Source organism: Patella vulgata, chromosome 8 (genome assembly GCF_932274485.2).
Source record: "Patella vulgata chromosome 8, xgPatVulg1.2, whole genome shotgun sequence".
Classification (NCBI taxonomy): domain Eukaryota; kingdom Metazoa; phylum Mollusca; class Gastropoda; family Patellidae; genus Patella; species Patella vulgata.
The window spans coordinates 19,935,911-19,955,456 of record NC_065886.2 but is presented as its reverse complement, the minus strand read 5'-3'; the positions used below and the strand labels follow the sequence as shown (position 1 = coordinate 19,955,456).

General features: G+C 36.8%; 1 protein-coding gene across 3 annotated transcripts in view; it reads right to left on the bottom strand.

The window, feature by feature from the left end:
• LOC126830839 (cGMP-dependent 3',5'-cyclic phosphodiesterase) overlaps positions 1 to 19,546 on the bottom strand; it is a 157,536-nt gene that overhangs the window by 122,926 nt on the left and 15,064 nt on the right. Inside the window, exon 1 of one of the 3 annotated variants that reach the window (XM_050561275.2) lies at positions 531 to 1,020. The exons of the other annotated variants lie outside the window; for them this stretch is intronic. Within the exon in view, the coding sequence (XP_050417232.1) occupies positions 531 to 560 (30 nt within the window). The 5' untranslated portion in view covers positions 561 to 1,020. Of the gene's footprint in view, positions 1 to 530; positions 1,021 to 19,546 lie in introns of those variants that run through there. 3 annotated transcript variants of the gene reach the window in all.

Below are 19,546 nucleotides of genomic sequence, written 5' to 3'. Positions count from 1 at the left end.
CACTTTACATCAAACACCATTCACTATGATAATTGCAAAAGATTTATATTTCTGCCGGCGACCCGTATTCCCTAATGGAATATGTCTAGAATTGAAATAAAATCGTACAGTATTTTAGGCGGGTAATGGTAAAGACATATTATACATTACAGTTAATACCAGTGGAAGAAATCAATAAAAATGTTTCCACTATGTTTCGGCATGTAACACAAGAAGATGAAGCTATTAATAATGATGCAATGCTACATAATAATTTACTAGCTGGACTTTAAAGTTCATTATCTATAATTCTAAACTCCCGTCCATATGTGGACATAAAAATACATATATTTGTCTTCATAGACAACCATATGTGTCCAAATCAACGGTGAAACGGGTCTACTACTACTGGTGAACTTGTCAATCGTTCAATAACATGATGCTCCACCTTATATCCTACATATATTACGAGGTTATTTGTAAAATAAAATAGTGAGGGGACCTTCAAATTCGGTCCAGCGTGCTACAAGAAATATAACGGCTGTACTTACCAAAACTACTCCCAAGTCCTTTTTCTCCATTATCGAACATAGTCCATGAGATACGATACACAGTACAAACTCCCAAGTAAAATAAAGGCTGTATTTATAGCAAAATGCAGTAATAGCCTATAAGGCAATAATTCCAAAACGCGGTGCCAAACTCGATTCAGTGGTTTGTTCGATCGTTTTCTCACCAATCTACCCGACAAGTCCGTTAATAAATGACACTGTGCGATAGTCCACAAGCTTCATATGACCCGAGTTGGCGCAATGCCTCTTGAATATGTATAGGCTTAGTATTAGCGAAGCAAGTGATGTCAGATAAGCAGATAAAACGGAAGCTTGATTTGCCAGATTCTTGGAACAAACTAAATACCGTCTCGGTGGAAACTGTACACAAATTAACTTGGGTTCATTATATCGATGGTCTCAGAAGTGATCACTACTGATAACGATCGGGTATATTATCATAACCGACTGAATAATCTACTTCTTACAACCTTTCATTGCAGATCGCACATAACAATTTGCAATGGATTTAGTTACCAGGAACCAGCGTGATTCACACAGTGAACATGGACATTTGTCTGGAAAACAAAATGACTTAAACCACTGTTGTACTCTCTCATCAAGCGGTTATCGATCCAAATCCTCCAATTAATATTACACATATTAATAGACAATCATATGGGAAAATTGGTTACCGTGTTCTATTGCACGCTATGGTGAATTTAATTTCATATTAAACGGTGCGTAAGGGTTATTGCGGATATTGTTAATTCAACTTTGTTAAAGGCGTTTGATTTTAAATGAGATTGCACCGATTTTATTAAGGTTACCATCATGGTGTCATCTATACAAATCGAAAGGGCTAAACACCCAAAATAATACCCTTTCAGCAGAAACAAGTCTACTTATAAATGCAATCTATCGGATAGTGGTTGGTGCCGTACATTCTATAGGGTATGCTTTTCAGGCCACCATAGCGAAGTTCTACTTTGTATACCATATAATAATAAATCAATATATTTATCTTCAAATCCAAACAAAACCATGAATGAGAAGTGACATCATATATTTTTAAAGAATAAAATATACTCTTGCTTTAAACACTTTTCAGAGAACCTCTGGGGAAAATGGCCATTCACACGACTGACAAGCACAATATCCCAATTTAGCAAACACATCAGACATAATTTTACTCTACTGCAGAATATATAGAATGTATTAACACTTCCTTGAGTTGGACTAACAAAACAATATAACGAATGCAGGCACATCAAACGGTTGAAATCTGAGTAAGAATACAGTTATGCAAATAATCATAACAAAGATTTCCAGACAAGATGCAATAATATTCCAGAAGGTGTTACAGTACCGTGGCCATTATACCACTAACACCCCAAACAAAACAACATACGCGAGTTCATCTACATATAATAGCAGATTATATAAAATGGTAGGTAGAATATTTATGACCATCAAACCATCTAACTGTAAACACACATTAAACATGTATGGATTCAACCATAAACAATAGCTGTTACATGTCAATGACGTATATTAACACAGATTCCATATAACAAACCCCCCGAGGCCATTGGCTCTTCTTAGACATAACAAAGACTTGAATCAATTTTCAACAATAGTTTTCCTTCATATTTTGTCTATTTATCTATAAGTATTCTCAATGGCATCGTGGAAACAATAACTAAAAGGGTTACTTTTTAAGTCCAAGCAAGCTGGACTAAAACTCAACAACAAAAAAAATTGCTGAGAAATTACAAAAATTTGCAACTGAACAAATAGCCAGAACACATATTCGGACTGGTTGTGCGTAATAGATTAAAGGGAGCTACTTAAACTATTTCTTCGTTTACATATTTTCTCTTGGCTGTGAGAAAACCTTTATGTATGCCTTTGGGACAAAGGGGGTTGGATGGCCGAATGGTTAGCACGTGCGTGCTGTATCATAAAGCCTGTCATTGAGTCAACTGGCGTGGTTTCGAATCCCCGGTTGTACGTGACAATGAGTAGGGTCGCCTGTCCAATCTCGTGGGTTTTCTCCGGGTCCTCCGGTTTCCTCCCACTGCTAAAGACCCCAACGCGCAAGCGAATTATTGAAATAAAATTAAAAACCATATGTTAGTCCCGAAATGACTTAGTTTGTGTCGACTGGACGTTAAACCCCATTTCTCTCTCTCTCCCTTTGGGACAAGGTTAAAGGTGAAGACAGATTTCACATGGTACATTAGGTATAAGTGGGTTTAATTATGTAAATCAGACGCCAAAATGTGACGATATAAACTTTTTACTTTGTCATTTACGAAACTCATTTAACTCTTTAATCGGGTGAATGACTTGCTAATTGTGATAACAACTTATAACTTCTACAAGACAAACATGGTTACATAGGTACTTTTAAAACAGCGTGGAAATTGGGGGACTTGTGCCCCGACCCCCACCCCCGTCTTCCCCATGGAATCTAAACGTTTATGTTTCTTCAAAACGGAATTTTACCCGGAATTAAACAGTTTTAATCACTAAAACATGTGTGGGTTGGCTCCTTTGAATCTTGTAGGATAAGTGGGGAAGAAAACAAGTTCATCGGTATTATTATTTTAGAAAGACATATTCTGATATTTCTGAGATGAGATATCATTTATATTCTACTTTTATAACAATACATAGAAAACAACAACAAAAATAAACCCACCACCTATCAAATAAAATTCAATTGATCCCCCAGTATTTAACCTGCATATGACATAACATATGAAAGAAATGCCTTGTTCTGTTTAATCCAATCACAACATTTTTATCCTGTTACATTTATCTCGGTGGGTTTGCTTTTAACAATAATGGAAATTACTGACAACAATAGCAATCAATCCAAAATAATAACAAATATAGTTAGTAGTTTAAGTACGGTCAATTCAATTCCAGTAGGTTATATTAACTAATTTAAAGGTCGAATATAAGCTAGGATTATTTTTTGTAATATTAGTCGATAATATGATAAATACTGTATAGGACCCGCACGGTCTATCCTGTATATAAATAAACACTAATACCTTACCGCGCAAAACATAACAATGAAAGAGAAATAAGTCTATGAAGCGGTAGCAAGATTTCTTATATTGCAAGAGGGGTTATCATTCAAAAATTTTGAATTATATTATACACAAAATATACTTAGATATACTTATTATTGAAAATGATGTTTTTGTTGGTATTATTTTGTTTTTGTTTTTTTTTTGTTAGTGCTGCACAGTCCATTAAACCTCGTCATATCATCATCTTATGATAATATCCAGCTTCTTTGCGACTTCCGGATTTCAGTTCACGCGGTTCTTTGACATTTGTATGATGAAGTATGAAGTAAAATAAAAACAAACTGGCTCGAAAATGACATCACTCATTGTTTCAAAATGTAGGCCAATGATGAACTCTTGAGTGCTGCTGATGCACTGGTCATAATATCAATGATTGTTCGGAGAAGATAGCGAAGAAAAGGGAAGGGATCATTCTGCACACAGTGACCCAACTACTTCATACTTTGAGAATAAATCTCTGTCCTGAATGGCCGCCATATCCAAAAAATTAGTATATTGTTTTGTAATGCGATTCTACTCCTTTTCACATTTGGCATACATACAAAGACTAAATAAACCTATTCAATTCCATTAAATGGAAGCAGAATAAATACTTCTAAAAAATTCTCGAAGTATACTTAGTGCTTTCGATTAAAATCGTCGATTTAGGACTTAAAATGTCGGTCAACTAGCTTATTGTCTGTTTTCAAGCGGACCTAACTATAGACAGACAGCCTAAGTTTAGTATGGGGAAGGGGTGTTTTGGCTTGTGTAGCGTGATGTCAACTTTCGATTTAGACATATTTTTGTATTTTTTTTATGTCAGTAAGAACTCGTCAACACGCATACCAAGCGAAAATGCAACTCGAAAAGTAGAAATTAGGAAATTAACACACCGTAATATTAGCGACATATCATTTTGGCTTGCTGTTGTGCTGTCGACGTTTCGAGTTTCGCCTCGGAAGTTGTTATAGTCTCTACATTCCAGTTCACATTTGAATACGCGTTAGAGTCTAATATTAATGGCACTACAAAACGAGGAACGCTAATATGTTTATTTATTAATTTCCTATTTTCGAGACGATGTTTGCTTGGTGTGCGTGCTATCGCCTTACACTTTGTCGTAAGTTCTACTTTTCGGCTTTTTTTTTGGCTTCCTGAAAGAGCGAAAAGTAGAAATTACGAATGATATAGTTATAGGTTTCCATAGATGAAACATGCAGCTACACGGTTGAGTTTGCAGGGAAAACAAATCGGACGATCATATAACTAGCTGCAATATTTGTAGCTGTGATAATTCTTATTCACAGCTACAATTGGTACACTATTCGAGGCTTTGAGCAAGTAAAATTAGGTTCAATTGCAAACTTTTCAACACATATCATCACAGTTTGCATGGAAATAAGTAATTATGTTACAAATAGTGAAGAATGGAACACTGAAATCTTAATCTTATCTTACCGAACAGTTTTTCTGTATTTTCGAATGACATGAAATCACGTTATTCTGGTTCGGCGGCCATTTTAAAATGAACAGAAAATTCGCATAGCAGTTGGGTTTAATCAAATCATATAATTATACGGTAAGGTTTCGCCTTTATTTCAATGGGAATTGGTTTATTATGTGTTAGGCTATGTACAGTACAGTTTGGGGTCAGTGCAATTGGAAATTACGGGAGTTATAGGCCAGTAACACTTTTGTAGTCAAATGACTACAAAACTTGCTCAAATGAAGGCCTTAGGATGGTCCACTACTGTGGCTGGAGCAACACGGAAGGTATCGGTAGTGGAACCATTTCTATGTATGAACATGATCATCAAACAAACGTATGATCGTGCTTTGGTATTATTCAAATAGGCCCTATCACCCTATCTGCTGTCACATCAGTAATCCAGTAAAAACTGTACAATATAACCATGTTTGTATAATTATGTTCTTTGTTCCCTTTTATGTTTGTATTAGTTATTGGCCAATTGTGTCTGTCTCATTTACACCCCCACTCCTTCGTTTGTGTGTAATATGTATATTAATTAATTACCAACCCTCATATGTGTCTACCCTCCACCATAATATACAAGCATATATATTTATATACATGAATATATAACTGTCTGGGATAAACTCAACCTAATCATTCCCAATATCACAACCAATATTCTTAGGTTCTGCCTCACTTAACCCACATCACGCTATATTCTACACATTTCAATAAATAATGCACTAGAATCTATAAAAGCACATCGTTATCGGAAGGGCACCCTTATCTATCTATATTTATTTTTAAAACTCGACAGTCAGAAAGACAAAATTATTTCACGAATATGTTTGTAGGCCAGAAATAGAAAATATGATATTCTTATATACAAGCCTATTGCCTCAGTTTTTCCATCCAAATGGTAATAAGGCGAATTTACGACTACCGATTTACATTGTACGATTGTCTTCTAGCTTTCTCAATGTACCTATATTGATGAGCTATTAATGTAATATGGTACATTTCTAGGTCACACGGTCAAATCATACTTTAGACCTATTTTTTAAGTACTAGGACAGTTAGACTCTGTTATTAAATTAGTATGATCCATATGGAGAGAATCGATCTGACATTAGAAGATGAATGGCCAGGAACTACGTTTTAGAAATTATTAGTGCTTTAATTAGGAACGAATAATGATTATTTCTTGTATTAATCATATCAGACGGCCAACACATCTAAAAAATAATCATATAGTATGTGAAATGTTACCATAAGTGATCAATGGCACCCTATACAATTTTAAAAATAATACCCCCCCCCCCCCAAAAAAAAAAAAACAACAAAAAAACATACACACACAAAAAAAACCTCGCCTCACATTCAATATACTTTCATTAAATGGTTTGGAAAATTTAAAAAAAATTTTTTTTTAATGAGATACCTCTTTTGGAATCGAACCCAGGACCCCCATTATGCAAGGCACACATCCTGTAAGCCATACAGACACCCCAATAGCCAAGTGACAATAGTGGTTAACAATCATTTTAGATATTTAAAAAATAAGAAGCTTTTGACAGGGTGGATTTCTTTCTGAAATTTGGAATGAACGTTACTGATGGTTTTATCTAATATCTTTTGATATTTGTGGTTTCAAAGCTGCAATTATTGCAAAAGTTATAGTTAGCTTTCTGGAAGAGAAATTTTAAAAAATGCAATCAGTTAAGTTGAAGATTGGCATTTCATCTATTGATTGTGAAAGTACTCGTCATTTTTCCTATTCACATTAGATCTAAAATCGAGTTATTGATGCTTGTTTCAAGATTATAATTATTCTTAAGACCCAAAATGACTTTCACTAGTGAAAAATTAAAAACAAACTCATATATTTGGAAAGTTCATTTTGGCTAACAATTTCTGATGTACGTCTATTTCAATTCCAGAAATAACCTTTGCATGAACTCCCCAATTTTATCGAGAATTCGCTTAGCTTCCCGGGACTTTATTGAATCTCAGACTAGCAGTATATCAGCCATAATCTGCTTTTTAAACCAGGAAGAAAAGTGAACTCTTTGCATACACTTCAGTAATCTTCTTCTCCTTGTTCTTGATGTGGCGCTATTCAAAAACCTCGTACGATCTAGTACGATCGACATGAAACTTGCCATATTCTTTGAACATTGTTTTTTGCGCATCGTTTGAGGGACTTCGGGTTTTTATATGAGCTCACAATTCAATTCCAGGATGGCAGAGATGACGTCATTCCCGGTGCCTGGTTTCTATTATATAATATCCTTGTGCTTGTTTACAAAAAGACATGATGTAGAAGGGTATTTGTGTGTAAGCCTATGTTGGATATTGATAATAAAATCTGATTCTCCATGTGGTGATATTGACTGTTTCTACTTGTAGTATTAAACAGTTATTGATTTAACCATGAAGTTGTCACCGTTATGCCACCCTGACACTTGCACGATTTTTGTCACCGCAATGCCGCGCAATGCGTCTTAGCAAAGCGTGCCATTTTGGTGGTAGCCGTATTTGTGCCCTGTTCGCACTGTCTATGAAATGCGCGACCAAACATGGACCGCATTAGTAAGCATCGGGACGCAATGACACTGCTTGTTTACGCATAGGTTAGGTATTGTTCGCACATTGTTCATGTCTGCCGCATGTAGTGGATTCCCATGATATGCACTGACACGCATTGATGCGCACCTCGGCAGTGTTCGCGTCGAGTTTTCACAATGTTCACGCATGGTTCACGCAAGTGCGGTAACAGGGTCGCATTTAAAGCCAGGCTCACACTTGCTCGACTTTTGGCCACGATTTTGTCGTGGCAAGTCGTGCCATTTTGGGGCACGAACTGGGAGGCTCCCGCACTGTTCACGACTAGTTCACGTAGTTGTAGTAGTACGAGCCAGCATTGGGTGGCTTCTTCATGGCGATGTGCTTGCCGTCCACAGCCCCCCGACAGTGGTGGTAGTTCAATCTGGAGCTGAACCTGGCAGTAACTTCCTTCCACTCCTCTTCAGTTTTGGGGCAGCGCAGCACTTCGTGCTTGTAGACCGCGATGATGGCTTTACACACCTCGGGTATGAACTTGCAGATGGTACTTGCTTCAACCCTGACGCTGTACTGCAGACTTGGATAGGAATTCCCAGTGGCTAGGAAGCGAAGGGTGACAGCTAGCTTGAGTCCAACTTGAAGCGGTTCCCTCATGAAGGTGGACTGCTTCTGGAGGCGAGGGGTTAACTTCTCAATCATCTCTTGGAACAGGTCAGGTGTGATTCTGAGGTAATTTTTGTAGTCCCTTCGATCTTCCTTGTGGAGTTCAGTCAGTAAACTGTCATACTGTCCAAACTCTTGCCTTCTGGTCAACCATTCCCTGACCCACACTTTCCTTTGTGTCTTTCTTGCTCTTCTGCCTCTTCCAGCCTTTTCTGCTGCTCTTGAACAATGGCTAGAGCAGCTGCCAGGTATAGGCATCTTCTCTTCCCTGCAATGATTGTGTCTCTGACATTCAGCATGTTGTCTCTTCCACAGCCAATCCAAAAATGACCAGGGGTTGGGGAGGCCCCCTTTTTATATGGCGTGCCCAAGTCGGCACGACACCGTCCGAATTGCGCAAACTCGTTGTGCCAATGCGGGAAGTGCGTAAACAATGCGCAAACTATGCGTGAACTCGTCGTACCAGTTCGTGTCAATGTGGACACTGATGGGCATGCATTCGTGAACTCGTCGTGAACTATGCGTGAACTAGTCGTGAACAGTGTGGGAGCCTCCCAGTTCGTGCCCCAAAATGGCACGACTTGTCATGACAAAATCGTGGCCAAAAGTCGTGCAAGTGTCAGCCAGGCTTAAGATTTTAATTAACAAATACAAGAAACTAAAGACACCTCTACTTTTGTGCTTTGTCGATTTCTCAAAAGCTTTCGATTTAGTTTGACGCAAAGGTCTCATAATGTCCCAAATCAACAGCCACACGAAGTTTTATGAAAACTCAATTCATTCTCAAGACGTGAAAATTAGAAGCGGTGAATATCGGCAGCGGTCTTCCTCGTGACCCAATGAACGATCCCTGACCTGTCGTGAGCTCCCAAGATATTGTAGCCGACCATTAAATTATGATCCTGTGTATCAAAAATGACCCACTCGAGCGCGGATGTGAATGGGCGCAAACTTTGATCTGGGTTCTAGACTTTAATACCCCCGCCACACCTTATTTTATTTCAATCAATTCCTAAACCGATAAAGTGTGGATGATAAGGTCTATCATATCATTTGCAGAGAATATCTATTTTATTATTGAGGACTTTCTGGATGGGTTAGCTGATTTATGAAATAGAGGAAATATGTTTGGCTGTCCGCAGTAGTTAAGCCTCACAAAATTGAATCTTTCAATGAAAGAATCTAATTTGAAAGCTTCAAGTGCATACATCCCGTGTCATCTTTGTATACAACCTTATCGATTAAGATGTCTTTTTCTCGTATTTGATTGGTTTCCACACACGACGATTCATCTCTGACGGGTCATTGGGAATAATGGAGAAGTTCAACGTAGAAAATATGCAGAGATATATGGCACCAAGAAAGCGGAAACCACATCTTTTTTAAAATCACATTATTCCCAATTATAATATATATAATACTAAATATACTGTTCAGACATTCAGTGTTCAGACTTCCTATGGGAACGTCATACCCACGAGCTTTATAAGAACGAACGGGATTTAAATTTCTTTAGACATCATTTAGTATTCTCAGAAGGACGTTACGACCAGAGCCTCCTCGACTTAGAGGCTAGGGAGAAGACATCATTCAGTGTTCCTAGTGAAGACATCATTCAGGCATCATTTGGAGTTCGTGGAGAGACATCATTTAGTATTCCCAGAAGGTCGTTCTCACAGCCTCCTTGGCTGAGAGCCTGGGAAACAGATATCATTCAGAAACCATAGAGCGGCCTTAGAGGGACGGTTGGGAATTGACATCATGCGGGGTTCTTAGAAATAGAGACACCATGCAGTGTTCCTAGAGGGAAATATCTGTAATCTCCTCGGCTTAGGGACCGACGGAAATCACCATGTAGACTTGGAAAGAAGAGCGTACCGCCGCAGTACACAAGCTAGGGGATAGGGAACTTATATTTAGCTTATGTTCAATGTCATAGCTGTGTATGTAGTTTCCTGTATATAACCGTTGTATTGTGGATGTTGTAAAGATATAAAAACATAGTTAAACCAACAAAGTGGTCCAGATTCAGTTGATCCTTGAAGTTTTATACACAACGTGAAGGTCATAGTTAGTTCCTAATTAATCGTAGTGTCACAGTATGTGAAAGTCCCATCCAGACACTGGATAGTGTCACATATATATGGTATAACGGTTTCAAATAAGACAGATTATAATTGAGGATTTGATTCGTTATGATTTCTATATATAGCTTTTCCATAACTAGAAGTGACCCATCAGACGCCATATACATGTATTGTTAAAATCACATTTTTCCCAATTATAATATATATATATAATCAATACCTATTTTTGGAACCTTTCAAAATCATTAACATTTAACTAATAACAACTACATCGGATTCGTTGAAGGCCGCGAAATCGGAGATTTACAATGCCGAGATGATGGCACGAGTGTCTTCATCTTTCAGAATGGAATTAAATGAAATGGACGGACGAACATACACAATGTCGTGTTCTATTAGAGACATTTTGTCCGCACCACAATAACAACACAAAACAGCTAGAACATAGTCAAACACTTCGGACTAATTGTGTAATAATATAGGTTACAGACACGATTCTGCTTGAGATTTTCAAAAATGCAGAAAATGCTCATCTTCTTTCTCATATAGACGGACGGATAGACCCATTTTAATAGTGCCCTGCTTTCTTCGAAAGGCAAGGGACAAAGAGAAACTACATTAGGTGAAATTGAAATGTCGGGTTCCCGAACAGTAAAAAGTGGTCCCGGATTCCCGGAAGAAAACCCTAGTTCTGTTGTATGGCTTGTTTAGACACGGGGGTGCTACAGTGTTTAGCTCATTAATAATAAATAAATAAATAAAGAAAGAAATAGTTTTTTTCAGTAAGTAGGTCTAGGATCCATAGTTACAAAAAGTATTATGTACAGCAGTGATTTAAGAAATACGAAAATAGTAGAGATATAAATATATATACATAAGGAGAATTCTAAATGTAGTCTGATATATAAGCGACATTAATAAAAAGTGAAATGGAAATTTAAAGAGATTTATTTTTAGTTGTACATAACTCATGGAACATATATCTATTATTGTTCACATTATTAACATTTTTTTTTACATCTAATATGACTCAATTTGTTACAAACACATAAAAAATGAATATTATCTTCATGGCTTATCTTACATAAGGGACAAAAAGGATTATCTTTCATCTTCCTATTAAACAAATTCATAGCTAATGGTAAAAAATTCAACCCCAACTTTGTAATATTTCTTTTAACGTTTAAATTCATCTCTAATGTTAAATATTCTTAGACAAAGATTTAGTTTGAAACATTTATATTCAATTAAACTGCTACTATCGTTTAGCTTTGCCGACCAATTTTGAATTTCTATATCAGTAAGACGTGTTTTCAATAGATTGAAAAGATTATTTCTATTACCGATGCTTTGGGCTGACCAAATATAACCAAAGCCTAACGAACACAGTAAGAATTTTATTGTTGTACACTATGTTTTTCTACCAATCCTGTCAGGTCGCTTAAGCATATGAGCTAGTATCGGACATTAAAATGAGTTTAATCCAGAATCTAATGCAGTTTATTAAATAATGTACAGACAACTCATTTGAGCCCATTATTATCTATTGTGTACAAGAAAATAAGGTTTGCTAATTAAAGAGATCTCTTGGAAATGATTCAGTCATTAAACTGGTCATGGAAGATACTATCCCTCTATTTATAACATTAAGCTATTTCTTAGAAAAAGGAACACACAACGTGTTTTTTATGTCATTGTTAGGTCAAAGATCTGTCCTCAGATAGTCTTGGAATTTTTTAATGTTGGTAAAAATTAGACCGGGGTGGACTCGCTCCCTAGACATCGTTTCAGTCTGAAATTTTTAGACATCATTCAAATAGACATTATTCATACAAAATAGGTTTCGCAAACAATTTGTCTAGCTTGAGGCTTGGTTAGTTAGTAACTCTATTTCATTATGTACTACAAATAATGTTTTTATTTTTTGAATGCCATTTATTAGATACAATCAATTAAAACAAGATTTCACAAGTCGTTATCAAGCATATAAAACTAAATAAATAAAAGAAATATGGTTTTAAAGTATGCGGACTATGGTAAACTGGATCTGGCTTTTGTAATCTGGGTTCAAATTATCTTCTATTTAACTATAAATGTGCACACTGCATTTACTGTTCACTACTTCACGAACACCTGATACCACTTCTCATCTGATAAATTTATATATTTTTGTACTGACACTTTTTTTGGGCGCACGTCGTTCGTCCGGGGAGGGTGGACTGGTTATGTATGCACGTGATTTTCGGCACAGGTACCTTAGATATGCTAAATATCAAATATATATAAAATTATGCATGCAATACATTAGCTTTGTAACATATCATAATGCTTCATCTTTACAATTAACTATCACATACACTTTAATGGTTTTCTATACATATTTGGGGCATTATTACTATTACCAGGTTACACTTTCAAGAAAACTTGATAACTGCGTCTCTCTTGCAGCAATCTGAATGGACATACATTTTTACGTCATATTTCTGACAATCCATCCTGTAAAATGTGGTCATCAATTTGAAGATACTGTACACTTGCTGTTTCACTGCTCCTTATATTCAGATGCCCGAAATAATACCATAATAATCTGCCGTCTACCCATCGAAACACTGATATTTTACTTCACGGAAATGACGACACAGAAAACCCAATTAATATTTTTAAAACTGTCCGCTCGTTTTTCGAACTCCCCAGAAGGTTACACGGACAACTATAACACACTCGCTGTAATAATATTTTGTACATTGTTTATTTATAAAATGAAAATACATGTGTCTATATTTGACAGGGATAGGGGTTTAATATAAATAAAATAAAACCAAGTACGGACATTCAAAACCAATAGACAAAAAGACAAAAACACCAAAAAACGGAATAGGCTAAATAGTGTAATCAGCCAATGTAATGTTCACCGTGTACAAAATACAGGACGAACAGGGGTAACATGAGTCCGGAAGAGTGGGCTTACCCTGTCTGCGCCTCTTCCCCAATCCCTATTCAGATACAAATCTGAGTAAAAATATTGTTTATAAAAAACCCCATTTGATTGCACGTGTAGTCTACCGCATTATATTACTCTGAAGTTAGGTAGTACGATTACTTAACAGAATGCGGTACGATTACTGGTCTCTAGATTAGTGGCACTGTGATTACTTAAGATACTTATCTTTGTACATAATTATGTAGAATACGAAATAAGCGACACAACGATTACTTGCACCAACCCGTTAAGATTACTTGACCAGCCACATAGCGATTTACTGTCTCTACAACGATTAGTTGTATCAATCCGTGAAGATTACATAACCACCGACCCAACATCCGTGAAGATTACTTAACCGCCCACACTACGAGTACCTGTCTATACGACGATTACTTTCTCATCCCATGAAGATTACTTGACCGCCCACACCACGATTAATTGTCTGTTCAACCATTACTTGTCTCAATCCCATTAAGATTACTTAATTAACTGTCAGTCTCTACATGTGATCACAACAGACGGCACTAAAGTTATTACGTGTGCTTCAACATAAACACTTAAGACTATAAAACGTGTACACATTTCAAGATAAACTCCATCAATACTTGTTTATCCTGAAATATTAAACATGTATATCGTCTGCTATCTTTAAAGGGCTAAATCTATTTGTTAAGGCCAGCTCAATTTTCGTCAAGGTCTCTGAGATGTAAATAAGGTTAGGGCACGTGATTGTTGGCGAGATTGTAGGTTAGGGTTGGGGTAAGCATTATGGCTAGGTTCACATCCTGTGACCTTTGATCAAAACTTGACGTTGGTCTTATCAAATACTAAAATAGATCTAACCAGCTTTAAAGTTTGATAATTCATACAGTTTAATTTATTCCACCCAGTTTTACTATCAGTGTATACAGTCTTAAATAACAACATGGATTTCTCCGTGTTACAGTCATCGTTAAATAAATGCGCATAATGCTTATGTATGTTTGACATTTATTATCGACTGCATATTTATTCAGACTTTCAATCTACATGACTATCTGTGTGCTACAATTTGTACATGTATATGGCCTACTTCCAGCTGTATTGAAATGCCGCCTGGCTGTCTCTGAGTAACATATAAACACAGCAATTTGCAAGAAACTTAAAGGAGAAATTCAGTCTTTTTAGAGAGAGAAACTAGTTCATATCGGGACATTTCGGGATTAACATGGTTCAACTTCATTTTAAAAATTTGCTCACGCGTGGGAGTCTTTCGCCGTGGGGGGAAACAGAGGGACCCGGAGAAAACCCACGAGGTTGGACAGGCGACCCCACTACCTGTCACGTATGATTGTGGGATCGAAACCGCGCCACTTGACATAATGACAGACCTTATGATCTAAAGCAAACGTGTTAATTCCCCTCCAAACCCCTCCCAGAGAAGCAGGAAGGACATAAATGAGGTATAATAATAGCGTAAATAAAGAACCCCATGACAGCTGCAATACGCCCTTCACACATACACAGCGCGGATTAACCTTTTGCGGGGCCCTGGGGACTTGAGCATGTGGGGACCCCCAACCTATGAATTAACTACATCAAACCTAATTTGAAATCGGTCAGTGATAAATAAGGGGGGACTGCCACTAGCAGATACTGCCACTAGCAGATGGGAGTCCTCAATCCGACCATGCTCACATCACTTTTTGCGCAACAAATTTTTTTTTGTTTGGTGGACCCCTGGCCCCCGGGCCTAAGCGTGCAAAGTGGTTTATTCGTCGCTGCACATACACTACGACCTCGCTACGGCTTAAAAGATCAACCAGTCCTTGCTGATAGCGGCATGGGCGTGGCGAGATCATCATCATTTTGGTTAATTTTTTCACTACTGTCAAGTGTGCAATGGTAAACGAAGAGGGGTTGGGGATAAATACGGCGACGTTTCCACCTTATATTCATCGAATTCTAACTGTCATGGGTTATTTTACGTGCATCCCAGTGTTTAAACGGATGGACCTCGGTTTGCCGTCCGACCCGAACGACTAGTACTAGGCAACATCTATCGTTGCGGTATATACTACCGGTTTTCAATCAAGGTATGAAATGGGATTGAACATAATACTTCGGTCGCTTTTTGGACTAACATACAGTTATTTATTTCTATGCTAAATGGTGCACATGCTTTCGCCCACTCTTCGTTGAATAACAACTGTCATCGGTTACTTCCGTGCACGCACATGTGTACACGACTGGGCCTCGGTTTTCAGTTCCATCCGCACGATTAAGCACACTTTCCATGTCAGCCCCATAGACTCTTCTTTCTTTAACCACTTAAGTCCGTATCGAAGACGACTCGTAGACTATGTGGCTGCACTATCAACATCTTAGTAGGTTAATTATTTTAGATTACTTTAAACATGCATTATGCAAGAGCAAAATCTGCTTATTACAATTAGACATTAATTAACTTATCCAGACCATAATAAACTCTCGATGTCAAGGCTAGCCTTCGATGTAGGCTGGATTAGATTCCTATATGCCGCTAACGGCCAAAGATAATTAAATCAGAAAAAGTGGATAATCGAGACTATGCTGTTTATATTAATGATTTTAGTAATGATAACCGAGACTATGCAAAAATTTTACCGGCTTCTTTCTCGGCTCATAGTGGATCAATTTGACTGAAATTTTCAGCGAATTACCTTTACATTATCTAGTTTTTAACTATTATAGCGAGAACTGCCATCTCTTTATCTTATCTCCCATAACGTATCTTTAAAATATCTGCCATAGGTATACCAACCTTTATGACATAAAACATGTTGAAAATACAACTAAACAAAAATGTCCACTAATTCCGATGTCGGAATTTACCCACGAATGCCTGCTTAAAATGTTTAATTTGCTCAAACCGAACAAGAAGACGGTAGAACAATCATAAAATCGAATTATGGCTTTAGTAGAATGAACGCAAACGCACACAGATGTCTTCCGCCATGCAATTGTGACGTAAATAGTGACGTCAAGAAGATAAGTCATCGATAAGACATCCATCAAGAAGCGACCTCTACCTAACAGACAGAGACTTTATCTTATCATTCCAAGAACAGAGTAAATATTTGGTTTTCGCCATACATTTTGATTTCAGTAGGTCGATCCAAATAAAATGGGCTATGTCAATTGTTTTAGTTCCATTTTATACGTCAATAATGTTTTATAGTTAGCCTACTCAGTCAAGCAATATCACGCCCTGCAGTACATGTATCAAAAACACCATTTATTAATCAATAGTTTGTCAATATTAATTTTGTGGTTCAAGTTAAAATATGACAAATGTAAGAATCTGGTCGAACCGCTGTGAAGGCCAGTCCGACTATTTGTTTCTGATTCTTCTACTGATAAAAACAGTAAAAATATTCGATGGGAGAGGTATTGTGTTTGACGTCACACTTCTACACTTTAAAATATTCTGAATATTCGATGTAATTGTATATCAGTCTGTTCATGAAATGATGCTCATATAATTCAGACCACGTTTGCTATCGCCATGCTTTTTTTTATGTTGGGTATAAAATAATTAAAAGAAAAATAACCTAATTTTATTTCAAAGGCGAATAACTCGCCATTTAACATTTGTGTGAACATTTTTGGGGGGTTATATCGTGCAGAATAATAGGAAGTTAAACCTATTTCACTTCCTTTTGTCGTTTTCATTAGACCAGTCTTCATTAGTCTAGTCGATGCAGAAAAGTACGACGTTAAGCCCCAGTTCATTTCCTTTTTGGGTGATGTTACCAACAATATGACAAGTAATGCATGCACATTCTTATTCAAGTGTGAACGCATCTAATCGACGATAAACGTAATAATCAAATAGTGATGGTGGCCAAAACGCCAGTCAAATTGCTTAGGACACTTTAGTAACCCTTTATGTTGATTCAAAACAAAAAGAATGTCTGTCTTTTAAATACCTTATTATTTTAATTCCACAGTGAGAAAATAGTCTCTGTCATTATGTTGTTTGTGAACAGAACACCCACCCACATCCAGGGCCCACACCTTCCCATTTCTAACGCTATGTTCCTTCATTATTATATACGGTAGCGCAATACAGTACTACATATGGGATTATTGACTGTAAAAATAGTTGTTAAATCGGCTTACATTTGATAATATATATTACCGCTTTAACGAATCTATAAAGGAATGTAATAAATGGCGTTAATAATATCTTACAGAAGATTATTATAGTTATATTTTCATGAATTTGTTTGCTAAATTACGGCCTTTGTTGGTTAATATGTCCTTTTTAAAAATTAGAAAATGGGACTAATTTAAATGCCACTGAATGTCATATATTTTGATACTAACAATTCAAGCAAGCCTTTGCCAGGCAAGATACGCCCACATTTTGCAAGAGATGGGTAGATAACAAGCTAAAAATAACCCGCGATTTTTCGTACAATCAGGGGCCATAATCTAAGAAGCTAAGGCCTGAAATGCACGAATATCGAAAGGGATTGAGATCTTAGGGATATAAAGATATATTTTAAATTTCATCAAAATCGTGACCTCTAGAGGGTCCACAACCTTCGTATTACATACTTGTACACAATCTGCGTACAAGGAGCGGCCATTTTGTCGGGGAGTTTCGTTTCAATTTTCCCGAGATTCGAACTAAACACTCATTATGGTAGGAACGGTAATATATTTAAACGGTTTTTAAAACCTGATAACAATTGTGTCCTTTAGAGGATTCGAGCGCTAAAAGTGTGTTTTTACGTACAATCAGGGGCCATATTCCAGGAAGCTATGGCCTGATATGTGTGCAAATATCCAAAGGAACTGAGATCTTTGAGATATAAACATATATTTTAAGTTTCATCAAAATCGGAATAAAATTGTGGCCTCTATACTTTTACATAATTTACGTTCAAGGAGCGGCCATTTTGACGGTCAGTTACCGTCCGATATTTATGAAATTCGAATTCAATCATCAACAGGGTGCAACGATGATATGCGTAAACGATTTTTATAATCGGATAAAAATTGTGACCTCTAGAGGATCAAAAAGCTAATATCAGGAGCCATAATCCAGGAAGTTACCGTTCAAAAGGAACCGAGATCTTTAGGATATAAACACATGTTTTAAGTTTCATCAAAATATGATAAAAATTGTGAGAACGTCCACAAACAAATTGTGGACGGACGGACAGGGCCGAGACTATACGCCCACATAAAAGTGTGGAAGGTTAATTTTCTTAGAAGAGCTGAGTTGATCTCACCAGATATTCCGTAACAGCGAGGAGCCACCATTTCTTTACTCGATAAACTTTTGCCCCTGTTACATATTTGAGATGAAAGACGTGAAGTGAAAATAATGATAATTGGAGATACTGATGATGGTGGTAAGGAATGGCCAGCAACAATTCTATAACTCCGTATTTGGTTATGTACACGTGTATTTGTTTTTTAAAATTCCATATAAAGGGAGAGAACACACTATTACGCCGCAATCTGCGCATCCAGCAAGATTTAATTTATCTGTGCTAAATCAATTATAAAAGCACACATCCAAAAGCGAACAATTGTGGTTATTATATTTGGTTCCGATACTGTCAAATTTTCATAACTCAAATTTTGCTGTGTAATGCAAGGGACTTTTTGGTACCTCGAAATTTAGGCTTGCTGTATTATTTTTAAATGCTAAAACACGTGCTACAGACAGGGCCGGATTAAGACCAATAGAGGTCCTAAGCACTTAACAGATTTTGGTGCCCCCCGTATAGGCCTATATGCAATTCCAAATACAACCAATAATAAACCATAAATTAAATTAAGCAGGGAACAGTATGGATGGAGAAAAACAATGAAGAGCTCATTAAAAGTTTTTAATGAATTTTTAAATTACATATTTTAAATTTGTCACCTAACAAAGCAGATGATGCGCAACTCTATCCATGATGCCCTAAGCATGTGCGTATTTTGCTCAGTGGTTAATCCATCCCCAGCTACAGACTTGAGTTTTGAAATGAAATGAAATGAAATGGGGTTTAACGTCCTACTGTTCTGCTCCTAACCGACTTGAGTTTTGATAAAAGATAAAGAATAACAAATACTAGGTGTACTTTCCCACAATTACACTTGAAAGCAGTTTGAATAACGAAATAAACCTT